Source organism: Tachysurus fulvidraco, chromosome 14 (genome assembly GCF_022655615.1).
Source record: "Tachysurus fulvidraco isolate hzauxx_2018 chromosome 14, HZAU_PFXX_2.0, whole genome shotgun sequence".
NCBI classification, from domain to species: Eukaryota; Metazoa; Chordata; class Actinopteri; order Siluriformes; family Bagridae; genus Tachysurus; species Tachysurus fulvidraco.
Window position 1 is genome coordinate 17,310,395 of NC_062531.1, and position 20,719 is coordinate 17,331,113.

The window sequence follows — 20,719 nt, forward strand, 5'->3', positions numbered from 1 at the left end:
GTCGAGTGTGCCGAGTGTGCGTGTGGCCGAGTGTGCGTGTGTACATACATACTGTCTTTGTATGCTGTGTAGCAGGTCGTCAAGCTTGTTTTCTATAGACTGGACATTGGCTAACAGGATACTAGGCAGGGTGCTCATGCTCTCAGCTTGTTTCTGACGCCGGCTTGTTTTCCTTGTGGTCGTCGCATCACATCGCATCTTTTATTGTTCCTCAGGATCTCGCTCAGCTAGCTTGAGTCCAGGGTTAAAAACAGCAGTTGGTGAGTTTGCTGTGCACCAATAGAAATAAGAGTGGCTGGGATAGCTAAAATCAGAAAATATACAAATACCAACAAAGTTTGATCAGAGCAGTCGTGACGTTAGCGGACCTCACTGGGGCCATCTTGTTAAAATGTACCCATGTAACATAGTGATATAGAATTATGTAATATAATATATACTTTTCTACTCTATACTTTATAATTGTATTCTTTTTGTAATATGTAATAATTTTGTATTGTTTGGTTTCCAAAGACATCAATTATTGAACATACAGTGGGGTCCAAAAGTCTGACTTTTAAAAAGCACTTGCCAAAAACCCTTCTACATTGCATTATATTCTCATTTAATATAACTTTATTGTTACAAACCCTAACCCTTTTTTAATTGTCTACGGGAAACAAGGGTGCAACATTAAAACACTGAACGTGTACTGGAAAAATAATTAGAAACCACTAAGTCCACAATGTTTTTGTTTATTTTAGTGAACCTATATCCAACAAATCCAAAAATATAATTATTTACATAAATTTACAAGTTATATACATTCATTAACCAACCCAAAAATAACTCACAATAGAACGGGGTCAAGAAAAAAGAACAAGACCGTGCCAAATCAAAGAAAGAAATAAACCATAACCAATCTTATTAAACAAGAAACAAAACTTCTAATCTAACTCCAACATCAATATTCACAAAGAAAACCCAACATTGAACAAAAGAAATATCTTCGGCGTCCAATCATAAATAAAACAAATACTAAATACACTACTACTACTACTACTTACTAAAACCCAAAAATTCAGAGTGGCACTTGTCACTAACCTAGTGTTCTATACAACAATTAATGGCTGTGATATCTTACCTGTTCTTTATCGCTTTCCCCGTTTAGTAATGTAATTTTATCAACCAGATAACAGAATCGGCAGGAAACACCAGAGAGACAAGATCAACTGGGCCATTAACAATGATTCATCAGACAACACAGACTTAACGAAAATTAACCCAAGGATGGTATAAGGCAAAACAAACACGCGAGTCAACCACCAAACAACAAAATAACGTGCGTGCCAGAGAGATCCCGCCTCCTGCACAGGTGCGCCCTTTAATCACCAGTAGGGCGCCCTCATTGGTGAATCCGTGCATTGTCCCCACGCGTCACGGTGATTGGCAGATACAAAATGACTACGCAGGTACCCGCATCACTCTGCTAAAACAAAAGTTAAGACACAGAAAGAGCAAAGGGAAGAAAACAAAAACAAACTACCATTCCCAGAAACAAATAATAATATGGGACGTAACACTCCCCTCCATAAAAATAAACATGTAATGTTTATTTCAAACAGATTTATCAGGCTACACTCTGGACAGAGCATCAGCTAGCACGTTCTCTGAACCCTTTTTATGCTTAATGTCAAGGTTATATCCCTGAACTACCAATGACCATCACATAAGACGTTGATCCTGATTATACATTCTTGTAAGGGTATGGTCTGTGTAAACGACTATAGGTGCACTTGAAGAGCCCAGATACACTTCGAAAAACAACGCCAATGTTTCCTTTTCAATGACAGAATAATTTTGTTGATGTTTATTAAACTTTTTTTAAAAGTAACAAACTGGATGATCTACTCCCTCATCATCTTCCTTCAGAAGCACTGCCCCAGCTCCCACAGCGCTTGCATCCAAGACCGTTCAAAATTTGGGGCAGCTTGGAGCGCATAGCTTTCACTGCCTCAAATGCATTTTGGCAATCCTCAGTCCAGACAAAAAAATTTACTGGGCTCAGCAAACTGGTCAAAGAGGCAACTACTGTAGAAAAGTTTTTACAAAAACTACGGTAGTAGCCTGCCATACCCAGAAAACGTCTCAACTCACGCCTAGAAGTAGGCACAGGAAAATCTGCAATAGCAGTCACTTTAGCCTCTACAGGCTTTACCTGGCGCACTCCAACTTCTTTTCCCAGGTAAGTTACACATGCCTTACCAAAGACACATTTAGACAGATTGAGAGTTAATGAAGCTTTCTCCAAATGTTCAAACACTGTACGAATGAGTTTTAGATGTTCTGTCCACTCAGTTGAATACAGGACAAGGTCATCTAAGTAAGCATTAAAATTTGGAACACCAGCCAACACGGTTTGTATTAATCTTTGAAATCTGGCAGGTGCATTTCCTAATCCGAACGCCATGACGTGATATTGCATAAAGCAGTCTGGCGTTACAAAAGCAGAGATGTCAGAAGCGCGAGATGTTAGCGGGACCTGCCAATACCCTTTCAATAAATCCAGCTTGCTGACAAATTTGGCGGAGCCCAATTTATCAATGCAGTCAGGTACTGTAACTGCATTTACACGACGGTAGTCAGTGCAGAAACTAAAATAAACATCTGGCCTGTGCACTAAAAGGCAAGGAGAACTCCATGGGCTACTACTGTGTTTAGCTAACCCATTCTGCAAAAAATATTCAGTCTCTTGCTTCATAATAGATCTTTTAACAGCGTTAACCCGATATGAATGTTGCTTAATAGGGCATACGCCATCAACATTAATGTCATGTTGCAACGCGGTAGTTTGCGATGGAACATCTCCAAATAAAGAAGGAAAATCAGAAATAACACCAACAGGGTCTTGTCTCTGATCTTCAGGTAAGTGAGAGAGATGTGTCGACAAACTTTTTCAGAAAAAAATCTCAGAATTGTCAAAAAAAGGCACACTGTTGAGAAGTATTATGTAGGATTATGTCATCTGCACTAACCTCATCCTCCAGATTTGATTGTGCTTCACAAGTCAAAGCCACAGAAGATTCCATGGGCCCTATGGTCACCTTAGTAGATCTGTTCTGTGAATTCTCTCTGGTGTGATAAGCCTTAAGCATATTGATATGACAGACGTGCGACTTGCGCTTTCTGTCAGGAGTTTGGATCACATAATCAGTCTTGCTGATTTTTCTCAACACAACGTATGGTCCTAAGAACCATGCTGATAAGGCAGAACCCTGAATAGGCAGCAACACTAATACTTCATCTCCAGGTTGAAAAGAACGATACACAGATTTAATATCATAGCGTTTCTTCATTTTAGACTGAGCAGTGGCTAACGACTTCTGTGCAAAACTGCATGCAAATGCAATCGTTCAAGAAAACGACTAACATAATCCAGAACATGCATCTCTGAATTCGAATTAACTTCCAGCAATTTCTCTTTGAGAACTTTTAATGGTCCTCTCACAATGTGTCCAAACACTAACTGAGCTGGACTGAATCCCAAGGATTCTTGCACAGTTTCTCGGATTGCGAATAACACTAGAGGAACACCCTCATCCCGATCATTTCCAGTTTCCAGGCAATATTTTCTCAACATAGATTTTAATGTCTGATGAATCTTTCAATAGCTCCTTGGCTTTCAGGATGGTAAAGCACTGGACATTCGGTGTTCTATAGATAGTGACTTTAAAACTTGTGCAAAAAGTCGTGATAGAACATTTGTTCCCTGGTCAGCCTGTATAACTTTCAGAGACCAAAGGTGGAAAAGATTTTAAGCAATGTTTTTACGATCACTGGAGCAGTTATTTTCTCAAAGGCACAGACTCAGGAAATCTAGTAACTCTACACATAATAGTGCACAAGAATTGATTACCACACATCGTTTTAGGTAACGGTCCAACACAGTCGACAAGCACCTGTTCAAACACCTCACCCATTACAGGGATAGGTGAAAAAGGAGCGATCGGAATCAGCTGATTCGGTTTTCTGATTAGCTGGCACACATGACATGTTCAACAAAATTTAGCAGCATCTCTCTTTATCCCTGGCCAAAAAACAATGTCTGAGAATGTGCTGATAGGTCTTGGTCACTCCCAGTTGACAAGACAATAAATGTTCATGTGCCAAAGATCGGACATTTTGCCGATACTCACTAGGAACAACAATTTGATAGACTGCACTCCAGTCTATGTCTGCATCAACCACTGAACTCCACTTACGCATCAACATTCCACCTTCTAAAAAATAAGCAATGTTTCTCCTTTCAACAGCATCAGGGCTAACAACATTAGAGAAGTATTCGCTTAAGGTTTGATCTTGTTTTTGTGCAGCAATAATCTTTTCCCGACTTATGGGCAGCTTTAAGTTACTACTTCCAAGCGCCTTTTCTGAGTGTTTTAAATTAGACTCGTGCTTCTGGACCAACTCTGAGTTAGACTTTGTCATATCTTTACCAACCACATTTACCAACCACCAGTCAAATCAACATCATTGATTGTGCACGTGTGACTATGCATGTGGGAAACACATCTGGATAAGCTTTAGATAAATCATCAGAGGCTAGACTAATTTTTTTTTTTGGCATGACTTCACCCCCCCAGCTACTTCATTCCCCAAGATAAAAGTTATCCCCTTTACCGGAAGTGAAGGGCATATACCAACCTTCACGTAACCTGTTACAAGCGCACACTTTAAGTACATGCGATGTAGGGAGACTTTAAACACTCCCATCTCAATGCCCCGGACAAAGACACTTGAGCCACAATATGAGTCGGGTGAATGATAAAACATCAGCTAAAACAAAAGATTGATTTGCTCTGGTATCTCTTAATATCTCTTTCTTTTTGATCACTGGCATCGTCAGATAAGGAAATTAACCCCTTCATCACGAAAGGTTTATAACCAACATCAGGAGCATCCTCCGTAAATTTCATAGGCTTCGGGAACCAATTCATACACAGAATGAGGAGAGAATGGAGAATGGCTAATTTTACGGTGTCATATTTTAAACTCTCCTCCAAAGGTAAAGTCGAAAAAACCTCTTGTGCCTTGGATTTTCTTATTTATTATTTTTTATTTCTTTGTTTATTTAAGAATGTTTGTTGGTTCAACCTATATGTTCATAGTGATTTGTAATGTGATTTAAATACTGTCTGGAAAACAAGTTTGGTCCTTGTTTTCTTTGCTGTCAGTGTAGAGAATATTTACATGGCACTTGTAAAGGACAATGGGAATTAGGGCTGGGCGATAAAACAATAACGATATGTATCGCGATAAACAAGTGAACGATAGCGATAAAAAATGTGCTCGATTAAATGTTTGATATTTTTTATCCTTCGTCGGAAGAAAACAGAGGTTGTGAAGCAAGTTTGGTTTGTTTGGCACTTAAATGTACTTAATTCTTCTCAGTCAACTTTGTCATTATTCACAGTACAAGAACAGACAGAGAAACAATGTGTAATATCTAAAGTTTTTATTTGTGATAGAAAATATTGTTGTATGCATTGCATACTATGCATTTTAAAAAAAAGTTTATTTGTCTAAAAAAGGAAACCAATTAGTTGTTCATTTTCAGAGACCCATCTTATTTTCTCTTGTGTATTTAATATTGCTCTTTAATTAAGCAAAAATACATTTTATCTGATTACTCCATTAATCAGTGAAATTTTCGGTAGAATACCCGATTACTAAAATATTTGATAGCTACAGCCCTAATCTCAGTCTACCTCAGTTTCATTTATGTTTACAAAACACTGCACATATTTTAAAACACTTTATTCACCAGAAGGTGAACAGCTAGTGAACTTTCTAGCACTATATTTTCAGGTTTCTCTATGTTTATATTTAACACTTTGCACTATTTTATTACACTTTATTAAGCATTTCTTACATTTTCTTTCACTTTGCACCTTAAATGTTAAGAGAGAATTGTTAATTGTTCATTGTGACTTTAGACTTATGTTTACATTAATTATTTGCATTTTCCTGGTTGTTGACATTTCTGTCTTAATAACTGAGGGGATTATGATCAGAGGAAGGTTAAGTTTAAAATAAAAAGGTTTAAATGTAATATATTTTTCTCTTGGACCTTATTTTAAAAATATCAATAACTATCAATATCGACCGATATGAAACACTGAAATCATGATACAGTTTTCAGCCATATCACCAAGCCCTAATGGGAATATGAAATAATATAGGTTCCCAGTAAACATAATTAAAATGGCTAATTAGGCAGCCCATGATGGTCTGAATCAAAGTCTTAGTGTAGGAAAACAACTTGGGCAGGGCAGTTGACAGCTAAATAGCTGAATGTAGGCCATCTATGTGGGAATGTAGGAATCATGAGAAGAGAGCAAGGTTTGTACATTTGTGGAGAATCCCTCCATCTGCTGGAAATAGTGAGCATAACACATTTGACAGTCTCAGAAATGTTTGTTTTAGAAATCTCATCAGCTGGAAATGATGCTACAAAATCATTAGTATTTAATTCTTGGTGTTTGCATCAATTGCTTCAGATGTTCAGTGAATTCCTTTATATGATATTAAATTGTCTATATATTTTCATTGCATTTTTCAAAGCTGCATAATTAAGTCAAAGAAAGACACAGCAAGCATTGCAATATTATTACTTTTAGATTACTTTACTTCTTGTGTCTATACTATACTGTGTACAGTAATGGGGTAGAAAAGTACACCCACCTAAAAAAATAGTTTTTGTTAATCATGGACCACATGACTGTTATTTTGAACTCACCAAATTATAACCAAGAACCACAGACGGCAAAAAACATTTCAGTATGTAGTCATTTTTCTCAAAACATTTAGAAACCAGATAGGAGGAAAGTATACCATTTCTAGTTTTAATCAATGATCAAGGTAATTAGCAACCAGGTGTTGCTACCAGGACAGTGGTACATCATGCTTGAAATGTTGGAACAGTTATTTACTCAATTATGAATTCAGATCCCAGATCTCACTGTCTACAGAAACTGCTTAGTTGTATAAAATTAGATAAATGCGTTTCTTTGAATAACTGTGTCTGCCAAATGCTTTAAATATAAATATAATGATGAAATGCACACGGTTAGTTAATAAAGTTTGGTGGTTGGTGTTCTAGAGCCCTCTGGTGTATGTCTACATCATATCACAAATAAAAAACATCAGACAGAACTTCACTTGTTGCTTGTCAGTCTGGGAAGGGTTATGAGGCCATCTGCAAACAATTTGAAATTCTTAATTCTTTGAACCTACAGGCTTCCATAAGTAATGAATTGTTTGTTTACAATTTCACAAGAAAATCAGAAGAAGACTAAAGATGTATAACTTTTGTGAAAGGTTGGCTAGGAAATTGCACTTTCTCTCCAAAAAGAATATGGAGCACATGACAGGTTTGCACTATTTGGTGTCACAAACCACAAATGTATTGGAACAATATTATTTGGATGTATAACAGAGCTGGAGATCATCACAACAGCATGTTTGTGGTGATACACTGTGTTTGATTTTGGCCAAACACGTCATACCAGCTGTCAAGTAGGGTGGTGATTTGGGCTTGTTTTGAAGCAACAGGACCTAGGAAATGTACAGTCATTTAGACAATGGTGAATTCAAATTACAAATTTCAAATTAGCCAGCAGCTTAACCTGGGCCAAAATTGAGTCAGGCAGCAGGACAATGATCCCTTCAGATCAACATCTGAATGGTAAAAAAGGAAAAAATGAAGCTGTTCGAATGGGCAAGTCAAAACCAGACCTCACCCCAATGAAATTTACTTCAAGTTATTGGTGCTAAAGGTCATTCTAGATAGTTAGTAAATTAGGCAGCACATTGAGTAGCTAAATTGCTACTGCACTGTTGGTTGGGGGGAAAGGCCAGATATTGAAATCTTGAAATTTTGTTGTCACTGTAAGGTACTTCTTTGTTTTATAGTATTTGGTGACAACCACACAAATTGTCCCTGCTTAATAAAAAGGTAGAATTGAAAGAGGGTGTACTTTTCTTTTTCCCATGACTATACATATCCTACTGCCTCAGTCAAACAAAAATATGAGCCAAACACACTTTTTATCTTGAGCTGATTCTTAATCATTATGCTTTGCCAAACAGCTCTGATGATGAGATTCACTGGATTATATTTGATTACAGTTGGCCTCCATGTAATTTAATAGCTCTAATCCTAGAATCATGATTATAAAACAATGCATTTTGATTGCGAACATTATATGATCTTTTTATATATATATTTTATATTTATATTTTACATATGATCATTATATGATATGGCTTGTTCGTGAACAACACATTATTAATACAAACAGAATGTTAGAATGTTTTGTTTGTTGAACTGATGTGAAATACCTTCATTGTTCTTCATAGCTCTGTGTAGTCAGAATACTGCTAAAATACATTAAACTTCTCATCTGATGCTGATTAAGTGTAATGTTATTTTGAAAAAATCTGTTTTCAGGGATGGCTGAGAGGTCGTGCGTGTCAGTGACCAGCTGAGGTCTGCTGAGAGCTCACTCTACTCATCTGGCTGAGAGCATGTACAGGAAGAATGGACTCCCTGTCAGTGTCAGCATCACCTCTGCTACCCAGGTATATACACACACTTTCTTTGACAAGTCTCATATTGTGTATGGACAATTGTTGTTGGTGGAATTTCATAGCTTAAATGTTTGAAACATAGCAGTTTTGAATAGGAAGCTAACCAAGCTTAATTGCACTGCAAATTATTATATTATTTATTCATAATCGAATCCTCATGCAACACATCCATTTAACACACACAGACAAACTGAAAAATCTACTGTATATGGATATGTATTAGGGATGTACATTATTTGTAATGAACACATAATGTGTCCTAAACTTTATACGCATCAACATTGTGAAGGGGGTTTAAAAGTGACCATTTATTGACTGTTTCACCTTTAGAAAACAAATTACTTATTTTTTAACAAAGTTGAATTTGCACTGCTGAAGACCCAGGTCATTTAAGATTTAATTAAGAACATTATGAACTGTGTGCCTTCTTATTATGCTTCATACTTTCATACTGTACTCACATAAACCAAACATGGGTATTTCCTTGCAGGACAGCAGTAGTTCTGAGTCTTTGGATTGGCAGAGTTTGGACTCTGCTAAAAGCTATGATGCGGTGGTGTTTGACGTGCTGAAAGTGACGCCTGAGGAGTTTGCTGTAAGTTAGTTACTGCATGCAAATACACACAAATATAGCAGTAAACGCGAGCATAAACCCTTCTATTGGTCCCTTTGAAGAAAAATATCAAGTTTTGATAAACCATATATTACATTTGGATAATCTTACCTGGATTAATTCGATTTCTACATTCTGAGAACTATTCCTGTAATACAGTATACCGTTACACTCCCTGAGCACTTTATTTGGAACACCTACACATTTATGCAGTTATCAGAATGCATACAATCATGCAGATTCTGATTAACAGCTTCAGTTAATGTTCACACCATACATCACTATGGAAAGACGATGTTCTCAGTGACAGGTCTGTGATCCCAGACAGGTTTGAGTGTTTCAGAAACTGATGATCTGGTGGCATTTTTACAGATTACAATCTCTAGAGTTAATACAGAATGTAAAACAAAAACCATCACATGAGTGACAGTTCTGTTGAAAATAGAGATCAGATTAAAATGGACAGATAAGCCAACAGGAAGGAAATAGTAACTCAAATCCATTCTTTACATATGTGATGAGCAGAAAAGCATCTCAAAACACCTTGAGCAAAATGGTCAACAACGGAACTTTGGCTTCCATTCCTGTCAGACAAGAATAGGAATCTGAAGCAATAATGGGCATAGACAAATAATGTACACTCATATTCTTGTTCTTGGCAGTCAGGAGTGAAGTTAACCCAGTGTGGCCATACACCTCAAGGTTTAAAGGTTTTAAAGTTCTAAGATAATTTTTGAATTGCTGAGTTCTTCTTGTTGTCTGGAACCAATTTTCCCATTTTCTCTGATCTACCTCAACAAAGCTTTTTCCACAAACCAAAACTGTCATGATTGTATGCATTGCTCTGCTGCCAAACAACTGATTAAATAACCACTTGAACGAGTAGTTTCTAATAAAGTTATAAGTTTATTCTTTATACTGATTACTTTATACTTTTTACTGATATACTTTATATTATCATTTAGTAGTTTGCCATCATTATGCCTCATCTTTATACTGTAATGAAATATAATTATAATTATCTCACTATTTGGTGTCACAAAGTAGAAGATGCACTCCTATGTAAAGACTTGTTCCTCTTAAAGTTTCTACCACACATTTTAGGAAAGTTGTCTCATTAGTAGTCTTAATCTACTGTAGGTCCAGGCTTCTGATAATCTGCTTTATGATGGTGTCTACTCTTGAATTGAGCCCTTTACCTTCTAGGAGATAATTTAGTAGAGCCTTTGATGTCACACTAGAATATTATGAAATATAATCACATATATATATATATATATATTTATGTATGTGTGTGTGTGTGTGTATGATATATATATTTCTATCATTTCTATCATATATATATATATATATATATATATATATATATATATATATATATATATATATATATATATATATATATATATATATATATATATATAACCATTATAAATCCAAAAATCCATTATAAATGTTTTATTTTTGTTTCTTTTTTGGAAGGGCCAGATCACTTTGATGGATGCTCCTGTATTCAAAGCAATACAACCTGAGGTAATGGTTTCAGTTCCCTTCATCAACCTGAAGAATGACACTGAAACACTTGGAATCTTGGAATGAAAGCATTTTAAAGACGTAATTTAAACAAAACAAAAAAGTGTTTAGACATTGCATTAATTTTCCTGCAGTATCAGATGCTCATGACACTGATGTCATCACAAACATTGTACTGTTGTCTCATTTATTACATACTCGGCCTTCAGCACTTTTTAACAAATTAACATAAAATAGTTTTCCTCAAAGTATGACGACAAAGCAACAGTCATTTGCAAAGCCGTTTAATATATTATACAAGCTTACAAAACATGTACATGAGCCTGAATTTGAACTTTGTACATTTTTACTTGCATTAAATAAATATGCATAATAAATGGCTGTTAGCTGTGTCATTATGAACCATTTACAGATGTGCATCTGTGACAGACTTGCTCATCTCATGCTATGCATTGACATCTTGTACACATCGCAGTATTATTAAGATGTTTCTTTTTGAACTATTCTATAAACTATATTAATCAGTTTAATGAGGTGCGGATGGAAAACGGTCAGGTTTTGTTCCTTGTAGAGGACCAGATTTAATAACTATAACCCCTTCCAAATGTTGCAGACAGTCTTTCTAGCAATGATGTCATGCTAAAGTGTTCTGTATTTGGCACTTATTACTTTTCCCCACCATTCACTGTCTGGTTTGCCAAAAATAGCCTTTTTTTCCACCAAATCGCAAACCTGTCATTAAACTCTTCATAGCTTTTCTGTCCTGGCCTGAGACATGATGTATTGTCTTATATTTGAATTAACTGCATGAGACTGTGTATATAAGGTTTAAATCCTGTGTTTAGATTGGTGTGAGTCTGAGTAATAGTAGTGTCATTAAAGAATGATGTGCAAGTTGACCTACTTTCCACCAGTCCGTGGTTGCCGTGTCTCTCTGCTTACACCAATGTCGGGCAAATATCAAAGAGGATGTAAGCATTTTATGCAGTGCATTACGATTAGTAAGCACTTTATCTTGTCTGCAAGCAATTTGGGAAGATTTATTTCTGAATTCTGCAAAAGTAATAATTTTCTTGAGTATCTCATACGTCCCTCTGGCTCCTAGTTATGCATACACTTTTTTTTCTGTGCAGCTTCTCTTGCTGCTGTTGAGTTCTGATGTTGCTCCCATTCTCGCTTCATTGGAAGACAAATATGCAGGATCAGGGCTCACAAATGTTGTGTCTTTCAGCCGTGCTAACCAAATGTATCTCCGCCCTTCCTGTCTGTCTCATTGGAACAGGGTTTTTGCTACATCCATTTTGCCGTGACTATACGCTACATCAAAAATCATCCCCGCCAAGATTGCATGTTCTCAGTGACACTCTGGGGTAATTTACAGCAAAGGAGAGAAGGGGGTTGCACAACATACGCAAAGTGCAGCACCAAGTCTTTTAAAATTGAGAGTTTACCTGTGATGATGTTCTAGACGTAACGCACCTCTGATCTTCTTGTAACCCGCCAACATTATATACGAGATACTGGCAGGGGACCGCTTGTCCTCTTTCTGGTATGAATCTGTCAATGATAGAAATAGTCTACAACGGGAGATTTTCAGCCTGTGTGTGATTTCAACGATGTATGAATGTGATTTTTAATTTGAATTAGCGATCGTGCAAACTGTTTATAGGAAGCACCAGTGATTTTAATCATATTGGTCCCTGACGCCCTGGATCTATTACAGACTTTTCCTCCGACATTGTTCTGTCAGCCATTACTATCCTCACATGATAATTGAAATCTTTCACAGCAAGCGTAAACATGTGATAGAGATTACATGTGCAGTGGAGAGAATTATGGGCTACTCAAATTCATTTCAGGGTACAAAAGGGCTTCCAGGGATTTTGAAATTTTGCGAGCCTGGTCCAAATCTTGACAGTGGCCTCTGCTTTAACATTTATACCATTCCCTCTACACTACAGGATGTTAATTTTAAACAGGGATGTGAGACGATTTAAGGGGTTTTTACACATTTATAGTAAGGAAAGACACAAGGTTCTGGTGGCTTTTGCCCTGGGCAATTTTGCTGTGGTCCGAGTGTGTCAAGTGTGATTCTTCCCGACAGCCCAGAAAAAATGGTCTGCGTTCAGACTCATATTACATCATCTCGCACATGTACAACACAATCTCTATGTATACATACCCTTACCCAAAGCAACTTACATTTTTATCTCAAATTGCTTTTAACTAACCGATTAATGTTTAAGGGCCTTGCTCAGTGGCACTCATAGTACACTAGTGTTGTGGAAACTAATGGTTTCATCATCAGCTAGAACATTTCCAACTACAAGTCGCATTCACATTGCAGTCACAATTAAAATCCACCACCTACAGAGAGTCCTAGGATCAGGTACAATTGTCTGCTTCGTAGTCCATATGACAGCTTTCACATTACCAATTTTTCAAGCGAACTGTGCTCTTTTTCATTCAAAACTGCTAGCGTGAAAGCCCCCTAAGACCAAGCTACAAATTGGAACTTTTTTGTGAACACCGGGAGATATAGATTAGCCAGATGTATATTATCCAGATTAATGAGATTGAAATTGACTTAGTTCATACCTTTTCATTATAAGCCCTTAAACAATTATAAAACTTAAAGAAAAGAACAAGCCCAGAATCCACTGACTAGAATCAGTCATGGTTAGGGTGTGCAATAAGTGGATGCTATATTTTGCTTGAATTTCTAACATTCCTACAATCTAAGATTTTCAAAAATAATAACTTGCAATTATCTAACCCTGAAGGAGCAAACCTACATGTTTGCGCTGTTCTTTGCTGACTTCTGTAAAGTGTTAGATTTGTTAATGTTGTATAGCAAAATAGAGCTAGAAGACATTTAAATATCACAGCAAATTGTATCACAGCAGTGAGATGTACAAAAAGGTACCAAACGTCATGTTATACTAATCTATAACCAATTTTAACAATTTAAAAGAATGAGGCAAGGTGAGAGACTTGTACAGAGAGACAGAGAGATGGGAAGGATGTGCAACAGATAGGGGTGATTAAATATAGAGCTGGAAAGATGCTAACAGGTGAGGAGAGTGTGCAGAGGAGATGGAAGGGAGTATTTTGAGGAGCTGATGAAAGAGGAAAATGAAAGGGAGAGACGGGAGGAAGAGGTAAATATTGCAGAGCAGGAAATAGCAAAGATTGGAAAGGATGATATGAGGAAAGCTCTGAGGTGAATCAAGAGTGGAAAGGCTGTTGGTCCAGATGGCATACCTGTGGAAGTGTCTAGAAAAGACAGTGGAGTTGATTTCTAGATTGTTCAACAGGATTTTAGACTGAGAAGATGCCTGATGAATGGAGGAGAAGTGTTCTAGTGAAGATCTTTATGAACAAGGGTGATATGCAGAGTTGTAGCAACTACAGAGGTATAAAGCTGATGAGCCACACATTGCAGGTATATGAGAGAGCAGTGGAAGCTAGGCTAAGAAAGGAAGTGGATATTTGTGAGCAGCAGTATGGCATTATGCCCAGAAAGAGCACTTCTAATGCAATTTTTGCTCAGAGAATGTTAATGGAGAAGTACAGAGATGATCAGAAGGAGCTGCACTGCTTCTTCGTAGATTTTAAGAAAGCGTATGACCGGGTGATAAGAGAGAGGAGCTGTGGTACTGTATGAGGATGTCAGGAGTGGTAGTTCAAGCTATGTATGAGAGGAGTATGACAGCAGTGAGCTGTGCTGTAGGTCAGACAGAGGAGTTCAAGGTGGAGGTGGGGCTACACAAGGATCGGCTTTGAGTCATTTCTTGTTTTCTATGGTGATGAACAGATTGACAGATGAAGTCAGACAGGAATCGCTGTGGACAAGGATGTTTGCGGATGCCATTGTGACCTGTAGTGAGAATAGCAGGTGGAGGAACACCTGGAAAGGTGGAGGTCTGCTTTGAAAAGAAGAGGAATGAAAGTCGGTAACAGAGAATACACATGTATGAACGAGAGGGAGGGAAATAGAACAGCGAGGTTACAGGGGCAGAAGTCAAGAAGGTGCAAAAATTTAAGTAGATGGAGAAAAGTGTCAGGAGTGTTGTGTGACAGAAGAATGTCAGCAAGAATCAAAGGAAATGTGTACAAGACAGTAGTGAGACCAGCTATGCTGTATGGGTTAGAGACTGTAGCAGTGAGGAAAAGACATACTGGGCATAAAGGCAGAGATGGAGGTAGCAGAGATGAGGATGGACAGGATTAGGAATGAGCACATCAGAGGGACAGCTCAGGTTGGGGACAAGGATGAGGAGAGAGATGGTTATATTCGTAGAAGGATGTTGGAGATGGAGCTGCCAGGTAAAAGGTCAAGAGGCAGGCAAAAGAGGAGATATATGGATCTCGAGTATATGTATGGATGACGAGAGTAGAGGATGCCGATGAATTGAATTTCGATGGGCATAAAGTGTTTTTGTGTTTTTAATAATGGAAGAGGAAAATTGTTGTAATGGATGGCATTCATCACTTTTTTATTATATATTATGAAATAATTTATATTTTATATAAATATTTATATATACCTGTATGTAGTTAAACATGTGGGCATTTTATCTTCATTCTAAAAATACTGGAAGATACAAGTAACTTAACTAAACGAATAAAATCAAAGAAAGCTTTTTTTATTATTTGTAGAATGTAATATTAAAAAAAAAATCTAATTTCCTGTGAGAAAAAGTAAATACACACCCACATTTATTTGTACTTAAAATGGATAACATTACCTACAGGTGTATCACACCAGGTATAATTTATTGGAACATTTTTACAGAGCATTTTGAAAAAGGCTTGCCTTATTTAAACCTCAGATATTAAGTTTGGTTTGCTCTTAATTGTTGAAGTGAGAGGTATCACTGTGGTGAGATCCAAAGAGCTCTCTGCGGCCTTCAGAAAAAAAAGATTGTTGATGTTTGAGTCTGGTAAGGGATATAAAATGATCTCAAAGGAATTTGTGAACAGCCATTCCACTGTCCGAAAATCATTTGCAAGTGGAGAACATTTAATACAGCTGCCAACATAGCCAGGTCAAGCCATCCAAGCAAAATCACCCCAAGAGCAGACTTCAAGATGTTAAAAAAAGTCTCCAAAAACCCTAAAATATCATCACAGAACAAACTCTTGCTACCGTTTATGTCAAAGTGCATGAATCTACAATCAGAAAGAGACTGTACAATGTTAATAACCATGGGAGGTATGCGAGGAGTAAACCTTTGCTGTCCAAGAAAAACATGAGGGCAAGACTGAAGTTTGCAAAAGAACACAAAGACAAAGATTCATTTTATTAGTAATTGTAATGTTTTGTTTTCCAAAATTTGTTTTAGGAGTTGGCCAGTTGTGGATGGAATAAGAAGGAAAAGCACAATCTTGCACCTAACGTGGTGGCCTTTACCCGGAGGTTCAATCAGGTGAGAATGGTGGTTTATCTTAAAAATATTACTTGTTAGGCCTTAAAGAGCTTGATCACCATTGATACGTAAAACAAAATCTTGAAACTTGTATGTTATGAATTCCATGAAGTACAAGGAGATTCTGTGTAACAATCTGCTGTCTGCTTTCTATAAACCACATCTTAGTTGTGGTTGCATCTTTTGTGAAGACAAAAAAAATACATCCAAATAAAAAACACAAGCAATAATGGTTCATTGACCACAGAATCAAGCTTTCAACATGACCATTCTATTGAAAACTTCTTAGCTTAGGTGAAGAAGAGAGTCTGCAAGAGATTGCTGTGGACCCTGCATGGTCTGGATACATTCCACATAACGAAGTGTCTAAGATTTCTTGCTATGTTTTCTACAATATTTTCATGTGTCACGTGAGACTCATGAGCACTGCAATGTGGGCAAAGGTAGGTTACAATAAATGACAAAATATTTACTGAATACAACACATAGTATGCCAGTAATTCTGGCTTGCTCTAGAAACTAATTTCATGAATAAGAAAAAGGGAACCAAGGCATAAACATGCAGCAAAAAATACAATGCATTCCAGGCCTTAGTAAGGCAGGCAGGTTAAAAACAAAGAATCGTTGTAGACCTTGCACTGACATGTTTTCAGTGATCCAGCCAGGAGTTGATAGTCACTGCCCAGCCAGAATGCCTCCAGGGTGGAATTCAAATTTCAATGGCTATTAGGGGCCCTAATGTGTGCAAGGAAGCATGCACAAAATCCATATTCTTTATTCAGCATGATTCAAAAGCAACTCTGATGTTTGGTTATACACATGCACCTTCTTGCTTTTCACCAATCTTTGGCTGTTATGTAAAAACAACGTCCAATAAATGGAAATTGTATTATATGACCTATTGTTTAATTTAGATGTGGTTTGTTTGACCATCACTTTTTTACATTAATGTTTTGTCTCCTCTCATTCACAATTGTTTTCCTTAGACAGGATCACCAGTCACAGGTGGTGGTTTGATCCTTATTTTTTTTTTTTTGTAATTAATAACAATTTTACAAAAAAAAGCTAAGTGTGACTGTGTGAATTGGCATGGTGTAAAATAATAATGAATCCCAATGCAAAAACGTGCATCATGATAATGTGAAATTTGATCTAGGGAAGTGACCCATTTCCCATCTTTGGGAATGTTAGAAAAAGGCAAGATTGCACTGTAAATTATTCCTGTTTACCAAATTTAAAATGTCCTGGAATCTGAGAATGCTTTATCCTGCCTTTGTTAATTACAGCAATACTTACATTTTTGTCTCTTTAGTACTTAAGATTTTTCTTGCTATAAGATGTGTATTTCCTACATTGATCCTAAGGAGTCAGCATTTTCATTTTATTTAAAAAAAAAAAAAAAAACGTGTCTAGGAAAAATTTAATTCAGGGCCAGTTGTAGCATACTGTATGTTATCTTTTTAAGAGAGCATACCAGATCTATAGTGCTTTCCGTTTGGGGGAACTGCAACAGGCAGCCTGCTTCCTCTTGAAAAGTCTCCTACTGTTCAGTCATATGTTATTCTTAACTGGAAAATAGCTTTAAGGGAAAGTTTCATTATGAATTAGGGACACTGGGGCTATCACAACACTTAACAGTTTGAAAATAGCCTGGATTATTTTTCTTTGTAACATGTCGCTTGTTCTGCTTATGCTGATCATAAATTTAATATACAGCTAACAGAATTGAATGAATGAACTATGTTGTGTCTACTGTGGCTATCCAGGGTGTTGTGCTTCACAATGTTTTCTTTATTTGTTCACAGTGTGATAGAAGGTTGTTTTTATGCATTTGTGTTTTGAGTCTCTTTGCACTCATACATATTTATACATATCACCATGCTGAGCTGGATTTCATTCAAGCAGTTTTTATTTTTTTAACATTATTTTTTTTATTTTTTAACTTTATTTTATTTTGTTATTTTTATTTTATTTATTTATTTTTATATTTTATTTTTTACTGTTTTTTATTATTTTTTACTGGCACAGTGATGCTGAGGTACCTACATCAATCTAATTTATTGATTATCAATACATTTTTGATCAGTATAATGTACAGTCCTCACTGAAATCATTGGAACAGCAAGCCAAATTGCTATTCACTAAAGAAGTATGACATAATATATTGGAAATTCAGACTTTCTGGAATGTCAAAGCATGTAACATACTGAATGCAGCTAATTTTATTTTCTACATACACAATCATACACAGTGCATGTGTAAAATATGCAATTGAGAATGTGAACTGTAATCAGATGTTTACTATGAACTATGAATAATAATGAATTACTAATAACCATGAATACACATTGATACATCTGGTTTATTTTTTAGTGCAGTTATAGAAAATGATTGTTTTAATAGTGGCTATAAATAACATTTTGAGATTATTGGGGTTCTGTTTTAGGCGAACCATATTTTTTCATATTTCACATGTATTGTTTGTTTGTTTTATGTGTACAGGTGAGTTTCTGGGTAGTGAGAGAGATACTGACAGCACAGACACTGAAGATCCGTGCTGAGATTTTGAGCCACTTCATCAAAATCGCTAAGGTGAGACATCACCTTGTCAAATAAATTTTGTTAACATAAAATTATTTTTTTTTTTTTTTTTTTTTTTTTTTTTATTATTACCCAGTCTAGAAAGGAACCGGTCTCTAACTCCTGTGAGCTAAGCCTGTCTGTACCTGAAATTTATGGCTTTGTGAACAGCCATGTGTTGTTACAGGATTAACAAGCTTCCTGCTAGACATTTAACAGGCACTAAAAACATGCAGACCTGAGTCTGATCTAAATATTCTAAACATTCTCCTAATGAATCTGAGACTTTGCAAGTAAATAATGACGGATTTTTTAAAAATATATTTTATGGAGCTCTTCTAATAACAAGATTAAGATTAAAATAAATGTCTTGGAGATTAGCAGTGCTTTGTTTAAACAACTCTAGCTTTTATATACCCCACCTGGTATGGTAGAAAATATCCTTGAAAAACAAACGATTAAAAAAACAATTGTTTCTTAATTTCACCCTTAAACAAGGTTACTTTTTCATTTTTTTCTCAGGTTTGTCTTTACATTATTTATTGAAATAAGCACACACAATACTCTCCCTTTTGCATTTCCACTTTACTAGTCATCAAACACATCATATTATTTCACATGGTGCATTTAACAGCTGTCAAAGCATGATTTTTTTTTTTTTAATTGAACTGATTTTTTTTTTAACCAAAATGGCAGTTTTTATTTTTTGCCTAGATTTTCCAATTTTGTAGTTGCACACTTTGCCTCACCGAGGAAGGATAGACAACCACATGCAGTTGCTGCATTAACCTCTTCCTCCCTGTTAGCTCCAACTTCATAATGACCGAAACAGATGGCAGGAAACTTTTTCAACAAAAGCTGTTCAGAAAGACTTTGTTGTTTAAACATGAGAAATTGCAAAAGCATGACCTCATCTGTGTGCAAGTAAGCCAAGAAAAAGTAAGAGGGTGAGAGTGAAGGCTCTCTGCTTTTAGCAAATGTTAGTAAATCATATGGAAAAGGCAGGATTACAAAATATTTTCCTTCAAAACAGACCAACCAACCTTTAAGGTTCATTCTTAAGCTCTACATATATAAAAGGAAGTGTAATTTCCCTAATTTTCAATTTTAAACATTGATTTCTTACCCTGTTAGTTTGAAAGGGGCAAAAGCTTGACATATTCAGTTTAAATATAAAAGGAAAAACTTTTGAAAAAGAAAGCTTAAGAAATCTACCCATAGATAAGTAGAGTCAGAAGAGATTGAAACAAAATAACTTGTATAAAAATGACTCATTTCTGTGTTTTTTGTTTTTTTTTTGGGGGGGGGGGGGGTAACTCAACTAACCTGAGACTTTTGGGAATTGGGCTATATTTACATGTGAGCTAAGTGTAACTCGCTGCTACAGAGATGGTATAAACTATAAACTTTTACTATTCCAGAAGTTATGCGAGTTATGTATGCATATAAGAGTTTGTATATTAGAGACATTGTTCCTTCTGAAGAGCTCTACATTTTCAAAAGGAAAATTGAAAACGTACATTGTTTGGCAGATAAATCCTTGATTGTCAGCTGTAACCTAGACTTTAAATGATTAGATTTTGTATTTGATCCAAACAGGGTGAAGGTCACACTTGGGTCTAATGCAACTGGTTTTCTTCTATTGCTTCCTTTATGTTTCAAGTATAATTTACGGATTATCTACTTCCTGTTGTCCTAAGAGCACATAGAATTAACAAGAAAGTTGGCGTTATTTTATTTATTCGATATAAATGAATTTAAAGCACAACAAAATACATTGCATCTCTCACACACATGCACACAATGTGACTTCATGACATCAAACTTCATGACCCATGTTAATTAAATGGTGTATAACTGCACAACATATAAAATACATTAGACCTAGTGCTACTTTTAAGGATGATGTTATATATTGAACTATTCATTA

General features: G+C 36.2%; 2 protein-coding genes across 6 annotated transcripts in view; both read left to right on the forward strand.

The window, feature by feature from the left end:
- The window catches only part of zbtb34 (zinc finger and BTB domain containing 34), a 50,161-nt gene extending 39,007 nt beyond the window's left edge, over nucleotides 1-11,154 (forward strand). For all 3 annotated transcript variants that reach the window (XR_007137704.1, XR_007137705.1, XR_007137706.1), the window contains 3 exons: nucleotides 8,492-8,622; nucleotides 9,122-9,226; nucleotides 10,727-11,154. The gene's annotated coding sequence lies outside the window, so the exon portion shown is untranslated. The remainder of the gene's footprint in view (nucleotides 1-8,491; nucleotides 8,623-9,121; nucleotides 9,227-10,726) is intronic.
- Nucleotides 8,492-20,719, forward strand: part of ralgps1 (Ral GEF with PH domain and SH3 binding motif 1) — an 85,208-nt gene continuing 72,980 nt past the window's right edge. For all 3 annotated transcript variants that reach the window (XR_007137702.1, XR_007137703.1, XM_027170999.2), the window contains exons 1-5: nucleotides 8,492-8,622; nucleotides 9,122-9,226; nucleotides 10,727-10,777; nucleotides 16,126-16,209; nucleotides 18,712-18,801. Coding sequence is in view for 1 of the 3 variants with exons in the window: in XM_027170999.2 (XP_027026800.1) it covers nucleotides 8,569-8,622; nucleotides 9,122-9,226; nucleotides 10,727-10,777; nucleotides 16,126-16,209; nucleotides 18,712-18,801 (384 nt within the window). In the remaining 2 variants the exon portion in view is untranslated. The remainder of the gene's footprint in view (nucleotides 8,623-9,121; nucleotides 9,227-10,726; nucleotides 10,778-16,125; nucleotides 16,210-18,711; nucleotides 18,802-20,719) is intronic.